The sequence below is a fragment of the Pelobates fuscus genome, chromosome 7 (genome assembly GCF_036172605.1).
Source record: "Pelobates fuscus isolate aPelFus1 chromosome 7, aPelFus1.pri, whole genome shotgun sequence".
Lineage (NCBI taxonomy): Eukaryota > Metazoa > Chordata > Amphibia > Anura > Pelobatidae > Pelobates > Pelobates fuscus.
Window position 1 is genome coordinate 52,025,205 of NC_086323.1, and position 25,711 is coordinate 52,050,915.

The 25,711-nt window shown below is 37.6% G+C and overlaps 1 protein-coding gene across 1 annotated transcript in view; it reads right to left on the reverse strand.

Moving 5' to 3' along the window:
* The window catches only part of SEC16B (SEC16 homolog B, endoplasmic reticulum export factor), a 120,406-nt gene that overhangs the window by 5,908 nt on the left and 88,787 nt on the right, over nt 1-25,711 (reverse strand). The window contains exons 18-23 of the mRNA XM_063428250.1: nt 22,755-22,817; nt 21,113-21,182; nt 18,236-18,469; nt 16,337-16,404; nt 2,944-3,075; nt 492-581 (exon numbers count right to left, since the gene is read on the reverse strand). Coding sequence (XP_063284320.1) covers nt 492-581; nt 2,944-3,075; nt 16,337-16,404; nt 18,236-18,469; nt 21,113-21,182; nt 22,755-22,817 — 657 coding nt within the window. The remainder of the gene's footprint in view (nt 1-491; nt 582-2,943; nt 3,076-16,336; nt 16,405-18,235; nt 18,470-21,112; nt 21,183-22,754; nt 22,818-25,711) is intronic.

A 25,711-nucleotide genomic window follows, 5' to 3' on the forward strand; every position in this document is an offset into this window, starting at 1 on the left:
ATGGGAGAAAATATGGTTAGTGAAAAATGATTATTATTATTATTAGTCTTATTTTACTAATATTTGGTTTAAGGTTCATCTTGAAATCTGTATGTTTCATGCACAGGTTTATAAAAATGGACTACAGTAGTTTACATTCTGACAGACTATATCCTCCATGGCTGCTGGAGAATTGTGCTCGTTGTGGGGTCCTCGATGACCAGCCTTAGTCATCCAATAGATAATACATATTTAGATCTTATATTGTATTTGCAATAAATTAGATATTTTATTTAATGGTATTTCTACACTACGACATACATTTGATCAAACACCATCTTTCAAGGCAATTCTTTAAGGTAAATTATAATGTTATTATGTGGCAGCCATATATCACTGTTGTTTATAAGATGGTGTGGACACCACATTAAAATATTGCTTCCTTGCATACAAGGGCAATGTTTTAATATTTCCCATATAAGGCAGTGCAAGATGGTGATATCCAACATTACCTGAGGTGTGGGATCTGTTGATTCCGATGGTTTCGCAACATCTTTGGCTTGCTTTGAACGGAACCATCCAAACCATCCAAAAGTGGAGCCCTGCATTGACACAAAAAATATTGTATCTGTGTTCTAGAAATGATGATTCTCATACTTATAGTTACACATACAAAATATTTCACTAACCATGTACCTGCAAGTATATTTTATCATTGTGACCAAATAAGTGGAAGACTGTTGTAAAAATTAGGGATGTGCATAGGCAAAAAATTCTGTTCGGCCCTTCGCAAATTTGTGACTTCGGCACTTCGGTTCGGTTTGGCACTTCCGAAACCCGGGACTTCGGCAATTCCCTAACCCATAACCCTACTCCTACCCCTAACGCTACCCCTAACACTAACCCTACACTAAGCCTACTCTAACTCTTCCTTACCCTAACTCTACCCCTAACCTTACCCCGTCATCATTTACGTAATTGTCCCTCCCTCTCTTGTTTTGCCACTTTTCATAAATCTTAAGCACTTCGGCACTTTTGAAATTTGGCACTTTGGCATTTCGGTTCGGTTCAGCACTTTGGAAATTCCGCAATTCGGCACTACGGTTTGATTCAGCATTTCCGATATTCGGCACTTCGTCAATTCGCCTCTTCGGACATTCGGAAGCACCCGAATGTCCGAACTGACCGAAATTCATCCGAATTCACATTCGGACCGAAACGAATTGCACACGTCTAGTAAATATTTAGTAATCACAAAAATGAACGTTCCTTCTGATTGCTTTGGTTTCCATAGTGATTTCTCCACTTTTAGACCTTGTGTCTAACTTTCAGATCAGAACACCTTTTATAAATCTGAAAGGGACTAAAAGGTATACTATTGGAGGATAGTGAAGGTTCTTGTTGTTTGTGGCTGAATGTAGATGTGCGAGTGTTAATGGGTGTTCATTTATGAGTTTTTTTCAGGTATTTATTAATAAGAAAAGTGTTGTTTTTTTCCCAGAAAGAATACATTAACAGTTGTCCATTTTAAAATGAATGATAATTTGCCTGCTTATCTATTCCATAATGCTGGCTGAGTATGATGGAAGTGATAGTAAAATATTTCCCAATTTTTTCTCATGTTGTTTGCAGAGAGAGCACATAATGGCTTTATCATTTTTGGACTATTCATAACCTAACTCAGTCATGTTTAACTTCAGATATTGCAGTATAAAATCGATTATCTGTACATATCTCAAATCCTTAGGCTCTCCTGAGATTTGTTTAGATATCACTCGCCTGGGGTTGAATGAAAGTGTGTGAATGAATGCACCGGAAAATGGGATGATAACTCTATCATACTTTGATGGCAAAAAATAAATAAATAAAAAATAATCTGCAATTAATCTATAAATTGGAATAGAATGTATTCACTAGAACAGGAACTCTGGAGAATTGACACAGGAATCTCAGATTTTAGCCCAATAGCCAATATTGAAAAATGTTATAACACATTTTTTATTCATAATGTTTGCAATCCCCTTGCCAATGTTGTTGAAATCCCTTGTCAATGCTCTACAATTCTAGTTAGTGAATAAACACCCTTTGTGTTTCATTATTTTACATAGGATGTGTCCATTGCCTGCTGTAGGTAGGCCTGTAACATCAAAACATTACCGCCAACATAATGGCATCTATTATTTACATGCAGTGACACTGATTACATGAAAGAGCTCACAAACAGAAATCTAGATTGCAAAATTAGCCCCTAAAGTGTCAAGTTGATGTAAGCACAACTCCAGCCAATAACAGCCACAGGGTTCTAGATTATATTGAGTAGAATTTTGATCACGTACAATCTTCTGATCCCTTACATTTTTTTTACATCTAGAGTGGAACGTCATATGTTTCACTGTGAAAGGAACTAAAACAGAGGATACGTGACAATGTAATACTAAAGTCAATTTTGATATTTAAACAAAAACATCCACAGGGAGAAAAAAGTAAAAAAAAACAAAAAACACACAAAAAAAGAAATACATCTGTTGCTGACTTTTTAATGCTAGTTTTGCAGTTCAAAGCTTTTGATTAATGATTCCCTATGAGGTCGTTTTGAATAAAAGCACCAATTGCATTTAACAGAACACATTACAGATGAATTTAAAGATTTATACAACTTGCAACTCTCTCCTCTCACTGTTGATGCTTGCTCGTATTGTAACATACACAAAGCTATTTAAAATTTAATCATAAACACTATGCTATGTACAGAACAAAGGCGAACTCTAGGGAAAATGTAATCAATGTTAATTTAGCCCAAAGCAGGTAAGGTAAAATAAGAGAATGAAGACACTCGGAACATTATTTTACTGATTTACATAAAACCAAAGAATGTGTCATCAAATTGTGACAACAGAAAGATAAGAATAAAGGTACATCTACATTATTAGAATTATATTATTTTGTACAGGCTACTTCCATTACCTTCTTCTGTTCATGTGGCTCCCTCTGTGGTTCATTCTCCTGAGTTCTTTCTTCATCATCATCATCATCTTCATCCACTGACACAGTAGATGTCTCCGATATGGTCCTGACTCTCCTAGATGTTAATGGTGGCTGGAATATTCCATAAGTGTAAAGTGAACAAGTTATTAAAGGTGCTACATGTATTATGTCAACAAATCACTACCAGCGAACATGGGTTCAATAATATATGTGCTGTTTCATCCACCCAAAAGCTAACGTTCATATATGGAAGCTCACATCAAAGATGATACTATAGCAGACCTGCATTTGGGCCTTAGGAATATGTGTGTCTTGTACAGATATCAACTGGCCACCTTAGCCTGAAGGGGTTACACCAGATTGTCACTATATTGACGTTACCCAAAAAACGTCAGGTATGCAAAGTTCATAAAAAAACGATCAACCAATCAGAGTGCTCTGAGTCAAATTGCATGGCGTTGAAAACTTTATAAGGCTTTCCCTGCCCTGCAAGCTCAGTCTGCACAGAGCCCCCATGGGGTGGAGATAGATTTTTTTTTTTGTAATGATTTTATTTTTTGGGTGGCGTTTTTGCGCGATTGAATCATTTTGTATTGTGATAATTGTGACAGGCCTTTTTGGATTTTTATTTGGCCTTATTTTTTTTTACAGGTATTTAGTTTATTGCCGCCTCACTGGTATTAGGGTAGGGTATTTCTTTAGGGTGTGGGAGGAGACCAGAGGCTTGGGGACCCCTAGACAAAAAGGGGGAGAACATTTTTATGTGGGGGAGAAATAGCTCCACTCCCCGACTTTTTTTTTTACAATCTTTAGCGTTTCTGAAAACACAAAAAAAGGATAAGTACAAAAAATAGAAGAATGAGAAGTGTCCTTTTGGACGATTATGCATACATATTCAGAATGCAGAACAGACCATTGAGATGTAGATACATTGTAACATATCATCGTAAATAAAAATTACTGTGTAACCGCACTGATTAAACTTATTTTTTATGAGGAGCTAGCCTGGAACCACGCTTAATGTTAGATCTTTGGGAATATGGGCATCTAGACACTTCTTTCTGTGGCATTCGTTATTTTACAGAGTCTGGGTGTAGCGTGTGGATATTGGTGAGAGATCTCAGTAACCAGTAGAATATCTTTCTTCACGCGGTACATGTAGTTAGTTCTGGGCAGTCCCCTGAGTGGTGTCAAAGATGCTTTAGTTAGGCGTGTAAAGATTTGGTAAGAATCAAATAATGAGTGTCAAGGTCCTTCTAGAAGACATCCTGGTGTTTTACTTGTACATCGTGTCCCTCCACTTTATTACTTAGGGCCTCAACCTGCTGCCAATGGGTGGGAAACAATATGTCTACCCCTTGTGTCTTTTAGAGGCCTCCACCTGCCACCATTGATTTTATTTAATACTCCCACCTTGAGACAGCTGGGGGGCTCTAGGTCCCTCGTTCATCTTAATAGCCCCTATTCACAGGGCATGCGTGAGGGCATGGAGGAACAATATGTCTCTCCATTAATTTCATTTAAATGCTCCCACCTTGGCCACAGGTGAGTCTGGAGGGGGACTCTAGGTCCCCCGTTTATTTTAATAGACTCCACTCGAATTGCACAGGTGGGGAAGTGGGGGGGGACACTATGTTCCAGCCAGTTAATTACTTTAGAATGTAGCCCACCATGGTGGAACTGTTTTTTTTATTTTATTTTTTTATAACAGTGAGCAGCCATATGCTGCTTAAGGAATTTAGAATTAAGGCAGTGTTAAGGAGCACACCTCCACGCCACTTCTATTTTTAAATATTACAATTAGTGACTCGCAAGCTGGTAGCTTCCTCCTTGTAAAAAACTCAAATGAACAAACAAGAGGACAAATTGCAGGACAACATTTCGTCCAACAAGCAATTCAGTCTTCTTTTTTATTCATTTTAATGCACGTTCATTCATTCGTCTCTTGGACGAACAGCTGAAATATGGACAAAAACGTGTTCATCTAAAAACTAATGCACAAGTCTAGTCAATATGACTAATGAACAAACATGCATAATTCTTCGTGCTCCTTTATATAATATTGTTTAAGTTAAAAAAAGTTAAGACATTCTGAACCATTGTATATATCATGAATAGCCTAGGCTGATTGTACAGCTATTATGGGATTTGTGATTATTAAGGGATTATGGTTTAACTTTTTTAGTAATGTAGTTATTTTATACTTTCTGCTTAATTTACTACTGTTGGTGAGATAGGGCAATATCTGATAGACAGACAGACAAAGAGGTGAAAAAAAATCTGATTATCTGGCTTATTTCCCCTTTGTAACTTTACCTCTCCTAAGTTTTATCAATACATATAATTTTTTTTATTGAACAAATCATTTGCCTTTCCAACTAAAACATTTTGCTTCTGACACACTGTTTCTGACTGAACAAATGGTACATGAAAATATGAAGATGTATCCTCTTCTTCAACCATTAAGATTGCAATGCACTTCTCTCTAGAGAAACGGTTCTCAGCTCAGTCTTCAAGCACACCAATGATCCAGATTTTGTCAGAATCCACGAAAAGAGAACAAGGAAATGACAAAATCTTAGAATGCTGGTTTGCTGTTAAAGACTGGGTTGGGAAACACTGCTATAGAAAACATAGCAAGTGACAAAAACCCCCAAAACAAAACAAAAAAAAAACAATTGCAATAATCTAAACTGAATATAAAAAGGAATGTTATGCAGTCAGTGTTCAATCAGTGATTGGTAGTGTTTTGCTGTGTCAGAACATCAGCTTGGAGAAATTAAAGGGACTCTATCGGCACCCAGACAACTTCATCTCAAGAAGAGGTCTAGGTACAGTGGTCCTGTCCATTTATCCCTGCAATGTTGAACATTGCAGGTTTTTAAATCCACTTCAAGTGGCTGTCATACTAACGTACTGACCTGTGCAAAGGGAGGTGGTCACCTACACTGGTGTCTTCCTAACGCTATAGTGTATTCCTATATTCCTTTAATGTATACATATTATCATGACATGCTAACCATTGCATGTTCCACTGGACATTTATTAAAGGCACCAAATTTAACTGCTGTAACTGATTATTTGCACACACACAAAATAAAAAAAAATATACGAAGTGTGGAAGAACACTAAACTTTATTGCATGTTTACAGTCAACATCAAACGTGGTAAAATAGTATCAACTACAAAAAGTACCTTTTTATTTAAAACCAGAATATCAATGGTAGTCACTAAAGAAGAGATGATAATGGAGTAGATGTGTTAAAGGTCTTTGGTCCCTATAAGCCTCCGCCTGGCCAGGAAATTCTTTCAAACCTTCCTTTTTTGAATATTGCTTTGATCAAGCTTTTAAATGTTTTATTATATTCCTGATGGTTACCCAAATTACATATGTAGGATTAGTCTGGTTTCTTGAATTCTAAAATGTAAAAAATCGAATGCTGGTGAATGCCTTCACTAGACACATTTCCACTGCAGTGCTGCTACAGTAATCAGGTTATTGTGGGCAGCTGCATGAGGCCTGATCCAATCACTGAAATAGCATGGAGACCCAATTTTTGTACACAACATAGAAATGAAAAAATAACTTTAAAGAAGAAGGATACGAAACAAATAAAACAAGCCATTATCACCAAGAGATGGTATCTGCCTTGCTTATGACCTAAATATATATTTCCTCTGACACATATCTTCCTCTTGCATAACTCCCAATTGTCCCTATTTAGTTGGGAAAGTCCCCATTTCCCTCCTCTGGCCCCTCTCTTCTTTCCTATTGTTCCTATTTCTTGTTAGTGTGTCTAAGTGGATAACAGAGTTCCACAGAAATAATCAAAGTAATGTGTCTTTAAACTGCAATGAATGTGTTTGGAAATCAGGCTTCAGACGTAACGTACAATGTTCTTGTTCTAAATGACATCTTGGTTGCATAATTTGTCATTAGAAAGTCACCTAACATTTTATCAGAACAGCCCTGCCCCTGGTTACACCTATAACCACCCCCAAAAACTAAAGAGTCCCTCTTTGTCCTCCTAAAATGTTGGGAGCTATGCTCTTCCTAGACCCTACTTTGTGTCTGATTGTAAGCTCATTTGAGCAGAGAGATCAGCACTGTGTCTATTTTTGATTAAACTGTTTGCTGTTTCATATCTGAATTGAAAATCTGAATTTTGGCACTATACATATGACAGACTGGGTCTTGGCTTTGTCCAAGTACTCACTCTTGTCAGAAAGAGTGCACTTACTGTAGACAGACTGTATGTTACTGAAGACAGTGATGTATTTCCTACGAGGTAACAAGGCATTTGCCTTGGGCATCACTTTCCAGGTGGCGGCAAAAAATGCCACCCCCATATGCCCAGGCTAATGCCTTGTTTGCCTCATTTTAAGGGGGGCTGGTCACCTTTGGCCCCCACCCAGGGAAGACGGCCAGTTGTGCTCCAGGCGGGCGGCGAGGAAGCGCTGATTTGTGAGCTGTGATGCCGGGAGCCGTAATATGTCTCTCCAGCTCCCGGCATCACTCTGCGGCATGCGAGGGAGCTGAGCAGAGAGAGCTCATAAAACAGCACTCCCATGCCGCCCTACTGCCTGCCTTCCTGCCCAGCAGCCCCACTGGACCCCAGGAAAAAATCAACCCAGCTCTCCCAAAGGTAGAGAGGCAAAGTGACTTAAATTAAAATTTAAAAAAATATCAATCTGTGAGAGTTGGGGGAAAGTGTGTGTGTGTCTGTCTGGCTGTCAGTGTGTGTGTGTATGGCTGTGTATGTGTCTGTGAGTGAGTGTGTATGCCTGTCAGTGAATGTGTGTGTGTGTGTGTCTGAATGATTGTCTGTATGTGTATGTCTGTCAGTGTGAGTCTGTGAGTGAGTGTGTGTGTGTATGTCTGTCAGTTTGTGACTGTGAGTGTGTGTCGGTGTAGTTGAGTGTGTGTGTCAGGAAAAGTGTGTGTTAGTTTTTAACAGGACGAGGTGTGGCCTTGACATAAAGGGGTGGGACAAATTTGAATTAGGGGGTGCTGAGTTCCATCATGCCGAGGGCAGCACAGATCCAAAATACATCACTGACTGAACAAATAAAATTACACCTCATTGGGTTTTAAAGAAGTCACATCCAACTGTGATGAACATATTTTCTTAACCCCTTAAGGACGCATGCCGGAACATTTCCGTCATGCAGTATTTTTCCAGCAGGGTCTATTACCTTGCTGGTAACTATGAGCCCCAGGTATCATTTGATTCCTGGGGCTCCCCTCTCTCACCTGGGGCCAGAATTAGTGTCCCCAGACTGACTGATGCTCTGTTTCCAGAGCTCAAAGTGAGCGCTGCAAACAAGCATTTACATGGGGATTTAAATCCCCACTATTACAATTTGGTGTGATCAGAGTTAAATCCCTGCTAACACAAGGGAGTTCCAGGTATCAATGGAAACCTGGGGCTCCCCTCTATCAGCTGGGGACATTTTTAGTGACCCCAGCCTTTTTGATGAGTTACATGCAGTGCTGGAAGTCAGCGCGGCATGTATCTGCTTAAATAGGCATTTAAATGCCTATATCTAGATTGTGGTGTAAGCAGGGTTAAATCCCTGCTCACACCAGGAAACCCAGGTATCATTAGAAACCTGGGTCTCCCCTCTGTCAGTTGGGGTCATTTTTAATGTCCACAGACTGACAGCTGAGCTGCATGCAGAGCTCAAAGTGAGATTGGCATGCAGCTGTTTAAATGGGGATTTAAATCCCCATAGAGCACAATGCAGTGTGAGCAGGGTTAAATCCCTGCTCACACTAGGAAACACAGGTATAATTAGAAACCTGGGTGTCCCCTCTGTCAGCTGGGGCCATTTTTAGTGGCCCCAGGTTTTTTGATGAGCTGCATGCAGAGCTCAAAGTGAGGTCGGCAAGCAGCTCTTTTAATGGGGATTTAAATCCCCATAGACAGCAATGTAGTGTGAGCAGGGTTAAATCCCTGCTCACACTAGGAAACCCAGGTATCATTAGAAACCTGGGGGTCCCCCCCTGTCAGTTGGGGCCAGTTTTAGTGGCCCCAGGTTTTTTGATGAGCTGCATGCAGAGCTCAAAGTGAGATCGGCAAGCAGCTCTTTTAATGGGGATTTAAATCCCCATAGACAGCAATGTAGTGTGAGCAGGGTTAAATCCCTGCTCACACTAGGAAACCCAGGTATCATTAGAAACCTGGGGGTCCCCTCTGTCAGTTGGGGCCATTTTTAGTGGCCCCAGACTTTTTGATGAGCTGCATGCAGTGCTGAAAGTTAGCACTGCATGTAGCCATTTAAATCCACAAAGAACACTGCAGCTGAGCGATCAAGCTCAGCTACAGTCATTCTCTCAAGTGATCTGGTGCTTGGGAGACCCCCAGGGTCTGAACAAACCCTGGAGGATCACCCTATATGCCCAAATGCCATTCTGATCAGTGCTGGGCAGTTTTAGTTGCCCAGCACAGATCGCATTGCATTGGGAATAATGTCTTCAATGTAAGAGATGGGAGACTGCAATACTGAAAATAGCCAGTAGATGGCAGCAACATACCACTGTGTTTTAGTTTAAAATCCCTTTACTAATATCAGCACTGATATTAGTAGAGGGAAACCTTTGGGATTAAGATTAAATTAAGGATTACAATTAAGGATTATTTTTCGGTTTAGCATAAGTACTAGATTTATTATCAGGTTTATTACTGGGTTTATTATTAAGTTTATGTTTGAGATTAGGTTTATAATTAATTGTAGTATTGGGATTATGTTTCAGATTATGATTCAGATTATGTTCAGATTAGGATTAGGGTCAGCACGGGCATCCCTTGCTGAATATAGCAAGGGAATTCCTCGGCTGACACCAGCAGGGGGAATCATTTTAACACTATTGCTAAAGGTAGGATTGAGATTTGGATTAAGGTTATAATTAGGGTTACACATGGGATTACGTTATGGGTTAGGATTGTGGTAATGGTTTATTATTAGATTGAGGGTTAGATTTAGGATTAGGATTTGGTTTAGAATTATGGCTTGGTTTGGGATTAGAGATTTAGATTAATATTAAGATCGCTACTTTCCAAAGATATGCATATGGGGTATATTTGTACTGAGAAGATGTTGCTGAGTACAGCTAAGATAATTTTATGACAGTGGGAAACAGGATATTTAAAAAATAATCATCAGAAATACTATGTGTATGTAAAAATGTTAAAATAAAAATGAATACCACAAACTTTGAAACAAAATGGTAACAAAATGTCACTTCAATAAAGCTTATAATATTTTATATGAGGGTCCCCATGTTGTCCACTTTTGTAAATGGTATGCATTGGTGGCGTTATTTAAATATATGAGCGACTAAAATGCCCCAAAATGAAACGATGACCATTCGTCAATTTGCCATTTAAAAAAACCTGTAATGGGCCGGGTATGATTTTAGCCCTGTATTTTTTCACAAAAACCTGGCTAAGGTGTACAAAGGGGGTAATTTTGTACTCAGGAAATATAGCTGAGAATAATTTTGTGATTTAATTTACAGTAACATATATCAAGATTCCAAAATTAACTACTAAAATACAACATGTGTGTATAAAAATGCAAAAATAAAACAATATGATAACATTTGAAAGTAATTGGTGCTAACATAACTGTATAATAAAGCTCAAAATATACCATATGACATAGCCCGTGGTGTCTACTTTCACAAATGGTATGCATTTATGGAGTAATTTTAACTGTCAAACTGCTACAATGCCCTAAAATGTGATATAGACACACCAAATCCATTTATCAAAATTCTAATTGTAAAAACTGTAATGGTCAGGACTCGTTTAAGGCACTGTAGCTTCACAGGATAGTGTCAAAGACATACATTGGGGGTATTGTTTTATTCAGAAGAGTTTGCTGAGCATAATTATGGGGTTTTGATCACAGTGGCACATACCAGACTTGAAAAATGACCCCAAAAAATGTAATGTGTATGTAAAAAATGCAAAAAAAAATATTTTACCACAAAGTTTGACATAAACTGGTGAAAAAATGGCATCACGCTAAGGCACAATATATATCATATGAGATACACTGTAGTGTCTACTTTCACCAATGGTAGGTCATTGAGGGATAAATTCAACAGTTAAACTGCTACAATGCCCCAAAATGAGACTTGCTCCATCAAATTCATCTATCAAAATTATCACTGTGAAAACTGAAATGGTCAGGTCTCTTTTATGGCACTATAACTTCACAGGATAGTGGCAAGGACATAGATTGGGGGTATCATTTTACTCTGTTGATATGGCTGAAAACAATATGGGGTTTTCTACAGCAGTAGTATATATCAACTTTATGAAATACACATTAAAAATCCTTGTTTTATGTGTGTATGTTAGAAATCTGAAAAAAACACAATTTTACTACACGATTTAGCAGAGATTGGCAGCGAAATGGCTACGTAAAAAGTGTCAGAATACACTTTGGTAAATAGCCTGTGATGTGTGCTTTATATAAATATATACTTTTGTGCAGCAATTTTGCTTTCTGTGATGGCTATCAAGCTTACAAGACAAACATGCCAAATTCTAAAATTGCTCCACATTAAAAAAAGTTTTTACTCCTTGTATTTTGGGACCTGTAACTTTCAAAATAAGCTGAAATCCTAGACATATTATGTACTCTGAAAATCAGAACAACTAATTGAATATTTTTTAAATTACTTTCCTTAAGCTGCACTTATTATACACACATTATTATTGCCTAAACTGTGAAAAAAAACTATTTATTTCATTTCTTTTTCATTTTTTTTTTCATTTTTTTGGATTTTTTTAATAATAAATAAGAATTTATATATGTATATGTCACATCAGATTAAAGCCCTTTTTGTCCTTTAACCCCTTAAGGACCAAACTTCTGGAATAAAAGGGAATCATGACATGTCACACATGTCATGTGTCCTTAAGCGGTTAAAAAACGATATATAACATGTGTTGGTGTAATAAATAAGAAAAATGCAAACAGAGGTTGAACACAAACAGCAAAAAATTCAAAAAATGCTTGTGTCCTTAAGGGTAAGTCCAGTTTTTGATGCTGCGTCCTTAAGGGGTTAATAACGGACTATATTTTTAAGAAACATTAAATGTTGATCATGATTTCAAATCTCTATAAAGCTAAACGCTATTACTTCCAAAGGTCCAGTGGGTGCACTTATCTACTGTATTAGGCTGGTTGTCCATCGGGGTATTGCATTATTAAAGACAGAGACAGTATCCATTTTATCCTTGCAACCTGATGTTATTTTAACTCTACCTAAATGGAAACTATACTGCCAGGAAAACAAAGTGTCCCTCAGCACTGGTCTGGCTCTGCCTCTGCCCCTCCTCCACTGACATCAGCCGGCAGAGGGGACCTAATGCCATGTGCGACAAGCTCACATTAGGACTTGCCCCTTGGAAAGCTTTCCTATGACGTTTTGGGTGACACTGGTTGTCCTTGTTCATAGTGTGCTAGAGGACATCTAGTAGGCAGCCACTAGAGGTGGAGTTAACCATGGCAGTTAATGATTGCAGTTTATCAAAGCTACAATAATTACCATTGCAGGATTAAGGGACCTGGGACACTGCACCCAGACCACTTCAATTAGTTGAGGAGGTTTGGATGCCTATAGTGTACTTTTAATGGTATTTATAACATAAAATATATACCAATATGAAAATCCACAACTTGAAAAATGACTGCATACAATCCATGTGATCATGACTCCCTATCCTCTAAAGCTGATATCTATCCCTATATGAAGCAAAACAGTCAGACTCATTTTACAACTCATATGAATTTCAGCTGCCTCAAAATAGGGCTATATAGCAGGCCATATAACTGCGTCAAAACAGCAGTGATAAAAAATATTTAATATATGAAAATATTTAATGCTAAAAGAGTTTATACCACTTTTATTTTGATTCCTTGTTCTAAAACTGTTTCATTCCTTGCACTTTTAATTCTTAGTACATAACATACAAGAGAGAAAAAACAAGAATCAAATGCAGTTTGTTTGTTTCTCTGTTCTTAGCATTCATCACTAAGTATGTTGTGGTTCGTGGGCTGAATCTACTCAATGTCTAGAGGTCACAAATTAATTTAAGGAATTATGTACTAAACAGTGAATTATAACGAATTGAGATGGAATTGCAATTTGAAGGCAAAACAGTTGCATTCGAAATTCTAAGTTTAGTGAATAAACTGCTAAGATTGTGGTGGGCATTAAGATTACTCTTGCGGCCTGAAGAGCTCTGACATTTGTATGGATAAAAGCTCTCTCCCCAGTCTCTCCCGGTGGTTATAAACAAGATAATCCCTCCCCTGGACCTGAGAGGGGACTAGTTACCAGTTACAAACTCATCCTCTGTGCCAGAGATAATTGAGTCGTCAGGAACTGAACTAACTCAATTATCTCCAGGCAAAGAAAAACATACAATATTACAAAACCCCCAAAATATCATAAAAATACATAAAAACCCCACAGAAAAGTTACATCCCCTAATAGCCCCGATTTGGGTGACCAATATATAAAAAAATCACCCAGATCGGTTCAGGCGTTTGGGAATTTCCTGGAAGTCCTAATTTGACCGACTGCACACTAGGCTCCTGCCCAAAACAGTTCCATGAAATCAGGGATAGCAGTCGGTCTAGTTCAGTAGTTTAAAACCTAACAAACTACCGAACATAGTCAATTTTCTTACCCTGGAGCTTGTTTCCCTTGTTCGTGGGAACGTTTCCACTGAACAGTGTCTTCCTAAGTGTTGTAAAACCGAATGCAGGTGATGCTGGAAGTCCAACGGTGTTCAGGAGTCTCTGTGTCTGTTTTCAGTTCCATGAACTTGATGACCAAACACCCCTGCCTGCGTTTGTGCAAAGAAGATGGATGCCACCTCGTGGCCATATAGTCCAAATATATGAACGGAGACTTTTACAGGACATATTACAGGGCCCATAGTCTGTGGGCAGAAGGCTGGCAAGCAGGCTCCTCCAGGAGCGCATGGAAAACTCACGTGGGAAGGGGAGTTTGTCACACTGTCTTAACACATGGCCATGCTGGACAGTTAACTGGGGGCCCCACGAGCATTGGGTTCCCATGGACTTGACACTCTGCAATATTAGTTATGAATGCTATACTAATGTCTATCAATGTTTCACTGTGTTTTTCGATTTATGTGCATCACCCAAAAAAATAAAGAATATTTAATAAAAATGTTTAGGTGGACATGCTGTTGCGAATACATATCTTGACCTTGACCAAAACAACGTACACATACTGATTTACAGCTATAATAATTTGGGATTATTATATAAAGTTCTTCTAATCTTTTTGTGGATAAATCTCTGCTGTACAGCATGTTTTTTTTTTTTTTATGTTTTAACATTGCTTTTGTTAGAGGTACCAATAAATATAAGCTTCATTTTAACGATAATTTACATTTTTATTCCTGTGAGTGATGTGCAGGCAGGGCCAAAGTGCACTGCTATGCATGGGGGCCTAAATGCTGTTGAGACGGCCCTGGGTACAACTTTTGATGGATCCATGTTAAACACACGGAATTTGACACCTATGTTTAAAATCAGCAATATCTCTTGAAATGAGTTTACAAGTCCAATTTATTGACCTCTGTGTAAAATCTCTGAAGACTCAAAGGCATGAGAAGGATAGCAGACACAGGGTATATACCTGTAGTAAGCTATACAGGAAGTAAAAACATTCAGCATCTACATGAACAATCTAAACATTTCAGTGGCAGCATCCCTTTAAAACAAGCTTTACTTTATGTAAATTGTTTCTCTAGCTTGAACATTCTACAGAATAATATATAAAGCATAATAACAACCCACATATTAAAAATATATATATATATATATGTTGATATTTTCTCTTGATTTTAATTTATACCTAGGAATAGATGTTATTATATAAAAAATCCAATGTGTATACACAGCCCCCTTTGTACAAAATAAGTAAAATATTTATTTTTAATTTTTCTATTTTTTTTTGTTTTTTTCTGATATTGATACATTAACTGTTTTGAAGCACATTAAAGCATTCAAATTATTTTTGACAGACACTTTTTTTTGTCTTTGGGAACAAACACCTTCAGGAATACAGATACATTATTTTCAAATTTGGAGCAACTCTACATAATACTATTGTTTCAAGAATTTATTCCCTGAGGCATTATTGCAGTATATACTATACAAACTTATACAGAGGGTGATTTATATGTGGTTCCATTGTTGTCTTTTTTATTACATTAGGATCATTGTATTAGAGGTAGCACTTGTAGACACTTATATTATTGGTACCACCCTGTGTTTAAGCACACCCCTGATGGGGAGAATTTTTTGAATTTTTTTTTTCATTTTTATTTGAATTTTTTGAATATTTTATTCTGTATAATAAAAACTAAAATATTTCTGTACATCCTATAGGTTCTACTGTGCAACAGCTCTATGTGCTAATTAATTAGGACAACATTCTTTTTATTTATTTTGAATTATATCTGTTATTATAACTAACATTATTAATTTTAGCATTGTGTTTGACAGGATGAAATCTGAGTTGATACATCTAGGACAAAAACCTGCAATCATTGTGTTTGAATTCCATTAAAGGAGCACTATAGGGTCAGGAACACAAACATGTTTTCCTGACCCCATAGGGTTAAAACCACCATCTAGCCCCCCTGGGCCCCTCATGCCTCCATAAATATAGCAAAATCCTACTGTATTCAAGCCTGAAGCTGTAGCTCTGCATGCGGTTTGCCTCAGAAAAACAAGCAGTCTGCTGACATCATCAGAAGTGGTAGCCTGATCCAATCACAATGCTTCTCCATAGGATTGGCTGAGACTGATAAAGATGCAGATCAGGGGCAGAGCCAGCACAATTCAAACACAGCCCAGGCCAATCAGCATATCCTCATAGATTTGAATTGAATCAATGAATCTCTATGAGGAAAGTTCAGTGTCTGCATGCAGAGGGTGGAGACACTGAATGTTTGGATGCATTTTAGGCAGCCATGACCCAGGAAGGATGTCTAACCACCATCTGCGGAGTGGCCAGTGAAGTTATCACTAGGCTGTAATGTAAACATTGCTTTTTCTCTGAAAAGACAGTGTTTACAGAAAAAAGCCTGAAGGTAATGATTCTACTCACCAGAATAAATTCAATAAGCTGTAGTTGTTCTGATGACTATAGTGTCCCTTTAACCAAATGAGCCAGTATAGAATTTCACTACTAACATTAATTACTACTCTCTGAGCAATAAAGCATCAAGTTTATTTATTCAATATTTTCAAATCAATGTCCAATACATTTGCTGTCACTCTTACTCATATTTTTCTGACTTACCTGTAGAGAAGGAGTATTGGCACTAATAAAAGCAGTTTGAGGAAGACTGTTGTCTGCCATGGTAACGTCTGGAATGGAAAATAGCATAAAGATTATAAAAAAAAAAAAAACATGAAAAGGGCATGAATGTAAGCCAACTGTGAGCTGAGGTTTTGAAAGAAAGCAAGAAACATGTCTATAATATTCATTTACACCATGTAGTGACCCTCACAATATCAGAGCCATTATTAATCATTGGTAATTGTATCAAATCTATTAAAAAGAAAGTGAATGACATTTTTATGGAAAACTAAATATAGGTAATGGCTCAACAAAAATATGTCATTGATCACCATTGATTAAATCCCTTTGACTGTAGGAAGCACATTGGATGTTTTAAATTTTTACCATTCCCCCGTCCTTGCACTAGTTTTGGAATTGATGGAAAATGTAATTTTAAATAAATCTTTTTACTTTTTACACTACAGTTGTTTGAGATGTTACGTGACTTTTTGTCCCTGCAAGGTCCGACATGAAAAGATTTAACTCCTACACCATTAATCTCCCCAACACAGCGACCACATAGTTATCCCAGTGGTTCCGAAAGGCAGAAACAGAACTATGGGCCATTAGCCTGATGCACAGCTATTAATGCCATCTCTGGCTATGTGCAGCATTGTGCTTCACAGAGATTTTATACTTTGCAGCTGCTAATGGGTCCATTCCAGCAGCTGGTCTCCAATTCTTTGCACCTGCAGTGCTGTCATAAGTACAAACACTCATTATAAGCATAAGAAAAAACAAACAAAAAAACTAACCAACGAGCCCTGATGTACTCATTCTTTCACCTACTGGGCTACCAATTTAACAGCTGTTCTTATTTATTTTTTTGTACAATGGTAAATTTAATCTGAGAATGTAGGACCTCTAAACAAGAAAATGATCAATAGAATAGTTTTTTTAACCCAAATACAGAGTGATTCTAGGTTTTGTTTCCTACAATGGAATCAACCAAATAATTTAAGCGCTCATCGGTATAATATAAACATATCTTCTCTTTGCCCTTCGAGATATATGTGGATAATGCACCTTATTGCTCCATGATACACTGTACAGCTTTGTGCCTCGCAAAGGGTTAATAATCCCCATGATACATTATTTCAAACCTTAAAGTACAAACAATGGCTATAGTTAAGAAATTCATTAAAGTAGTTTCCCTACTTTAACCAAATGAGCCACTTTGTTCAACTTTCTTTCCTACCCCAAATCTTTTTAATTTCATGCAACAACGCATTAATCTTCAATCCTTCAAACCACTGAATCTGGTTTAATTTTTAGCACTTATGTGTGCTTCAGTAATTCACACAAAAGTACTACAAAAGAGTTACCCTCTCCTCCCCCCACCTTACCCTTTAACTTAGTATGTAAGTAATAGACAAGAGTGACTGAAAGAAGCAGGGCCTTTATATTTTGTGACTGAATATATACAAGAATTTCTATATTGACATTTAATAAACTGGGATATTAGAACGTGGCGCTCATGACAGAATTTTAGTATATTTGCATGCAATACAAGGCACACACATATAAATTAAACCAATACACAAACAGTTTTTTTTGTGAGTAATTAACTACTTAAGCAGTTAAAAGGGGAAAGCCTTTTAATAACCACACTCTTCAGTTTGCACTGATTACCTCTGCTTACTATGTAAGGTTGTATATATAAAAAATAATTTCTTATGGAATAGCCTCCGTTTTTGTCCGGTTAGAAACGCTGCTTAGAGGCCAATACTGCTACCTACCTTTAAGCTCCATCATCATACTCTCTTTTGTGGCATACATCTGGTAAGCAAAACAACATAGGAAAGGTCACCAAGTGATATTTTAAATTACCAGTAGTTTGCCAACTCTGGACTATACCTGGTACTTGTGGTTCTATGTAAGTGTTATAACCAGAGGTATATTCGTTATTGGTTGTCAGAGGTGGCATAGTCTGCAGGCTATTTTCCATGTTCTGAGGTGCACTAGGGTACATTGTTTGGGGTCGTGGTGTCCATATGGAGCAATGACCAGTTCCGTCAGATGAATTTTGAGGCTCAGATAAACCATCAGATGTTTGTGGCTCACAGTGTTCTTCAGAAACTGGATCAGGTTCTAAGTGATGACAGGATGCATTGTGTTAAGATTCCGCATTTAATATTTTAACCAAAACTACTGTAGTACATTGACATTATGTAAATATATGTATACTAATAGCTATGTCTCCTTTCCTCTTGTGTATCCTGTAATTTTCTTAACAGTGTCTGAAAGATATACTATTCCAATGTGGGGGAAACATCCACAAACATTTCTAATGATAGCATAAAAAAAAGATCTGCGAAATGAAGCTATATATCCAGACAAAAAAAAAAAAGTACAATTTAATTATTCCATTGTAATGTCGGAGCTAATTCTACTCTATAATGCTCAAGGCAGTTGTGACACATGTGGCCACTCTGTGACCTAGTGACTTGTTTTTTTGTTAGTTTTTTTGTGGCAAGGTGCTGTAATTATAATTTCAAACCTTTTTAAGAGCCAGAGGGTTGTGAGAAACCAAAGTATAATATATATTCCCATAGAATGTATCATGTATCCGACCCTATTTAACACCTGATACTGCTGATACTGCTGTCCTCTCGCCTTGACTACTGTAATCCGCTTCTCAGTGGTCTTACATGTTCCCAACTTGCCCCGTTACAGTCTATAATGAATGCGGCATCGAGGCTCATCTTCCTGTCCACCTGCACCTCCCACGCCTCCCCCCTTTGTCAGTCCCTCCATTGGCTTCCCGTTAGATATAGGGCTTTAATTTAAGATCCTTACACTTGCTTACAAATCTCTACACAATGCTGCTCCCACCTACTTAGCCTTACTAATACACAAATATGTCCCATCTAGGCCCCTACGCTCTGCCAGACCTATGTCTAACCTCTGTTCGTACTCCTTCCTCTGATGCTCACCTGAAAGACTTCTCTAGGGCTGCACTGTTCCTATGGAACGCTCTTCCCCTCTCTGTTAGACTTTCACCCAATCTCCACTCCTTCAAAAAATCTTTGAAAACTTACTTCTTTAGGTGAGCATGTCAATTAAACTGTGAACAGCTTTCCCTCCCCGCACCCTGATTCCTCTCCTGAAACTGTCATCAAAATAAAACACTAAGCCCTCAATGAATACTATCCTAGCAACCTACAGTTTTCTACCCTACCCTTACCTTTTGTGTCAATATACCCCATTCCCTCTAGCATGTAAGCTCATTGAGCAGGGCCCTCAATCTCTCTGTTCCTGTGTGTCCAACTTGTCTGGTTGCAAATACGTGTCTGTTAGTCCACCCATTGTACAGCGCTACGGAACTTGTTGGTGCTTTATAAATAATAATAATAATAATAATAATAATAATGTATGGAATGTGACAATATGACCACAATATAAAGACTGCTTTATCCGTAGTGGATATATCTGCGTGAGTTTGAATTTTGGGAAATTGAAGCAAGGTCACCACTGTACATAAGGTGCACACAATTTCAGTTATGGAAATCTGTCACTGTGAAACCAATACAGCATACGTACAAAGCCCTGACAGGTTGGCAGATGTTTTCTCCACAAAATTCCATGGCACACAAAGTTTACACAGCTCCAGGGGATTCAAAATTGGAAGATGCAAACAAGATCCCCAATAAATAATTTCATTTTGTCAGGAATAATGAATGCATTATTATATTGGCCTTTAATAACTACGTGTAACTTGTGTTTAATCTACTCAGAGGTTCCACAATTTGCTAAAGCTTAATAAAACAAAATTCTTTAGGTAAGTTTTGTTTTTCCTTGGGTATGCTGGTTACACAACGTTATTGGAGAGTTCAGATAATATCTTCCCTTTCCTGAACAATAGAAACTGAGAGCTATTCAGTAAATCAGAAATTCTGATGTGCTGCTATTATAACATGCTCTCTGCAGCATTGTATTAATAGTAGTGTCATTAAGGGATTGACAATGTTAATGCATTAATTTCAGTAAATGTTTATTGCATCAGAAAAGTACAAGAATACAGATTTACAAAAAGTAGTATAAACAAATAGTAGATATAGAACAGCACAAAGTTACAAACTACAAAAGTCCCCACATTAAAGGAACACTCCGGGTACCATAACTACTTAATAGGAATAAAGTTGTTATGGTGACAGAAGGTCGAACGCTTTAACCCCAGAATCCACTATCCAGCATTCGATCACTCTGCCACCTATCTTTCTGCTGCTGATAATCTTGAAAGAGGAGTCTATGGCCAGGGGATGCCAGTGATTGGCTGAAAGCAATCAGTAGCTTCCTATTCACAGAGCAGCTTAGGAAAAATATGTACGTTTCTCAAGAATGTTGTGAATGGGGAGCCACTGATGAGCATCAGCCGACGCTCTCAGCCAATCAGAGGCAACCTTGACCCTGACCCAGCAGAAGATCAGAGAACAGCGTGATCAGGCAATGGATACTGGACTTTGGGGTTAAACTACTAGTTTGACTCGTTAAACTATATCAGAATTGCTGATATTACCGGCACGTGTAATTTTTCTCAGCACCCCCATTACTGAGACAATATTGACTTTGCCAGAAGGGAAGGGTTTTCCATTACCGTCTTACTTGCTATGAATGTTATTGAGCATGCGATAATTAAAGAGAAGTGCAAAACATTTGTTATAGATGGGTGATGTCATGTATGCAGTAGTATCAGTACACAAGAAGAAGTGGCAGTGTGAGTATTAATCTTACCTATAAATCCCGTTACTTTATTCTGGACATCGCAAGGCACGGGGGATGACCTACTTTCGTCAGAATTCACCTGAATAAATAAAAGTCTATAAGGCTCTAAGCAAACACAGAAAAACAATGTAAATCTTCCAAGCTAATTGTGTGTCTGCATGTTTGGGGAGATAAGCATCTAGTTCACAGTATCACAGAACACTGACAGCAGAATTTAAATCAGATTTACCAAGTTAAAAGCCCAGTGCTTTACTACCAAAGCATGTCAGTGTTTTATTGCTAATACTGTGTAAAATAGTGTTTAAACCTCATCCTTTACGTGGCAAGCAACACACCTTATAACGCATTCTTTTGGTGCTTTGCACAGCAAAATAGTTAAGAATAATGTCCTCTGTGCTGCTGTACATAATCTATTATGTAATATAGATGCTCTACTGGGGCTGCACAAATTGCAATTACAGGGCTACTAGCATTACACTTTACAGTTGTGACAGTGACCACTGCAATTTATTAAAGGGTTTGTGGCTTGGTAATAAATAAAACACAATTAGTGTCACTACAGTTGCAGAGTGCGGGTAGTAGTATCAGAACCTGATGGGTAATTTTTATGCGTACACATGAGAGCACAGTTAATAACCAATATAGAACACCATTATTTGCTCAGGATCTAACCCACAAAGGAACAAATTTGTACAGGAGCACTTTCTTCTGGCCCAACGAGTTAAAACATTGGCATAGAATAATATTTAATAGGTTGAGCAACTTTTAAGTTTGTGTTGGATTTTAACAGACAGGATTACATCATGGTGATGTTCAGCTAAACCGTCAATGACATTTTCGCTATACACGCTAATCATAGAAGCATCACGGGGGTTTATAAAGTTAAAATATCCATAGTGCTTTGCCACATTGTTGCCTAAAGGAATGGAAACTGCAGTTGTACATCTGCTAGAGGGCTACCTACTTGATGATATAACCGCCGCTTGGAAAGGTCACTGTTATTTTGTTTATACTATTGATATCTGTAACTCTATATATAGCTTTTCTTATGAGATGATATCAGCCATTAAGGTGTTATGAATGCTGAGATTAATTCACTGGGCCTGCAAGCTGTCCAATGATTCCAATAAACAATTTGATCAAAAGAAAGGAAATCAATAAATAAAATAATGAGCATTAACAAAATGAAAAAGAAAGAGAAGAAAATGCAGGTCAATCTGTCTTTCTCCACAGACTTAGCAGCACATTCCTCCTGATCTCATGAGAAATGGGTGAGTGTACATGATCAGGATTTCAATCCGTTTGCTATGATGGTTCGATTATCGATAAAATGCATTGGGTAGCTTATCCATAATTACTGCATGTAAACCTATCAGACATGATCATGTGACAATGTCATAGAAGATGGTAGATCCAGTCACTGCACAAAGATTCTCACACAATCACCTTATGCTACTTTTAAAATCATGGAATCAGTCGCAAACTACTTTTTTCTTTATTTTTTCATCAAAATGTTTAAATCATTACTCCTTTAATTTACATTATGCACTTCTTTAGCATCACCACACATAAAAAAAAAATATTTATTAAATATTAACATTGATTGTCCAGGTGACGTTGAGGACTACATGTGCAATGAGTGATTACATACGTGAACTTTGCCTGTGTTCTCTGTGAGCTCTTCACCACCTTCAGATTTTTTTCCTTTATCTTCCTAAAATCATAAAAAAAAAAAAAAAATATTATGTTTTATTTCGATACAAAGTGCATTGAAAAATTCAGGTTGTTAAGTCGCTAGCGCTGAAAAGTGAATGAAAGGTTTAAAACATTAAAAAAATAATTTTCAATGCATAAGAGTAGGTGCAAATTGGGGGACAAAAGGAAAAAAAACACACTTTTGTGCCAATTGTATATATTCTAAATGTGTGAAACATGACTTCCTAAAGGCACAGAGATCTATTCAGTGTGTTTAATTAATTTGTAGCTCGGAGATGGAACCTTGCAAATAAAAAGTCAAAATGGCTTCCATTCTTACTGCAATAAACTGCAAAGTGAAATCCTGTGTGCCTTATTTTAATTAGTAGACACAAATTCATTTTTTTTTTCTATTCCTCCAAGTAAGCAAGGTATAATTCGTACTCCACACCTTGAAACATAAACAGCTAATTCTATTGTTCTGGTCCGGCCGGCTTGCAAATCCTCTCTAAGACATTCAATATACTTCTAGCTGTGGCTTGTCTCCACTTTAACGCCTTCACCTGCTGGCTCTGGGCTTCCAGTCAGAAGCCCTTTTATGCTTCTATAATTGCTTGATTTTGAAAGTCTGTGATATCTTTTGCCAATTACAACCACTTCCGCTCGGTGCGTATGGACACGCAGCCATAGTACAATCACAGGTTTTTATATCTGCAAAGCACTGAGGACAGGAAAAAAAAATATGTCCATAGAAAAAAAAGCACCCTTTTTTTTTCTTGTAGGAAGCTAAACTGTATTTTTTTTCCCCGTTCTTTTAAAGGCTCAGGGGTTACATTTACAAAAGGTTCCTGTGACTGCATTAGAACTGCAGGCAGAAAAACACAAGGATTTGTAGGTGACGGGTTGTACAATTACCACTATATTCAAGGAGACTGATAAATGGGATGCAATATTCATTCTAATTTGGCTAGAAGAGGATTAATTCAAAGAACACTAATCACAGCAATATTGTATAATTCATAGGAATCAGCATTAGTCTGTGCTAGCAAACCCGTTGCGGAAGGTTTTGATATATCACAGTTTTATGGTGAATGTAAAGAGCCCACATGGCAGTTTTTAATTAAAATCTTTTTGATGGGTCTATCCTCTAAACAGCAAGCTTTGGTAACTTGGCAACCAACTTTATCTATCTATCGATCTATCTATCTATCTATCTAGCTATCTTTTATTCAGTAGGTAATTGAATTAGCATTAATTGTATTCTATTGAAACAAGAATATGATGTAGGACATGGGGCTATGCTGGACTATTTTCTGGAGGCCATGCTACTGATACCTTTTCCCAGGCCAGTCTCACCCAGCAGGTTCATGCCAATATATTTATGTATACCTTTTGGACCAAACAAAAAAAAAAGTTACATAAGTGTCTCCTCGACGTTTCAGCCCAAAGTCTTGAGAAAAGCCCGAATGGGCCGCAATGTCGATCTGACACTTTTGTAACTTTTTTTTAATGATTTATTAAACACCATCTTGTTTTTTAGGAGACCTCTGAGTGCAATATTTTATTAGCCTATATATATATATTCAATGCAGGTTGAGGGCACCTAGGCAGTATCCATTTATATTTTTCATACAAGGTTAGTGCCAAGTGATTTGGGAATACATATATATAGTTACACTCATATGCAGTACTGTGAAAACATTTCAGGCAGGTGTTAAAAATGCTGTAAAGTAAAAATGCTTTCAAAATATAAATGTTAGTTTATTTCTGTCAATTAGCAAAATACAAAAAACAACTTAGGAAAAATCAGTATTTGGTATGGTAACTCTTTGCCTTCAGAACAGCATTTCTTCGAGGTACACTTGCACAAGACCAGGGGATTTTCTAAGCAAACAGGGTTATCTTAATGGCTCAAAACTAAATGGGGCAAAACCATTCGCTGCTGTAGAGGGACAGTCGGACTGCAAAACCTGGACATTGTTAATGGAATTTAACAATGTCTGTTTTTGTAATTGAGGCCCTTAACAGGTCTGAATTTGATCCAGATTTCTGCCAGACCGAATGCAACGGAACGACTGAAGCTTCCTTCCACATCAGCCAGGGCCTCACGTGGCCAAATCAAAGGCTGCTCAGAGAAGTCTTTTATTGGACTGTTCTGCCAGCTCAAAGTATATATGTGCAATTGAGCCAGCGAGAGGAGAGGCAGTACAGAGGAGGGCGAGGGAAATTTAGTTTAAAAAACAAAAAACTAAATAAAAACAAGAAATATTAAACTGATAGAGAGGCGGAAGGAAGGTGGTTATAGCTTAATATGTCCATTGCTAGCATGTAGTGGTAATAGGCTGCCAAAGTCACATACGCCAGGGGTGCATATATCTAGCCCTGGCACACAAACATAAACGCTGCACATACAAATTATTACCACCATGACCACTTCTTATCACCAAAGTGGTCATAGTGGAGTAACTCTTTAACCATCGCGCCGCCAAGTTGCTAGCACCCCCAGCGGGCATATAGTACTTCAAATTATCAGTTATTTGCAAAAAGCAAGTGAGTGATAATTTGCATTAATGTATTCCTGCTGGATGCATTCAGTTTACCTTTGGCCTCCATGCGGTTATTGATAAATCTCTGATTCCTGTGCTTTAAATTGTTTTGTGCGGATATTACTGATTTTCAAAACTCTTCAGAACGAATTTTGCATAGTCGGATGGACTGACCGAATCCTGACTGAAATTGGATTTAGTAAATCTACAAATTGCCAATTAAGACAGAATTTGTTAATTTTTACAGGATTTTATCCATTCAAACATTTTTCAGTGTTTAGTTAATAATCATGATATAATCAGGTGCATGGTTAGGCAGTTATACAAATGATGTTGAGGACCACAGATGCAGTGGTCAACCAAGGAA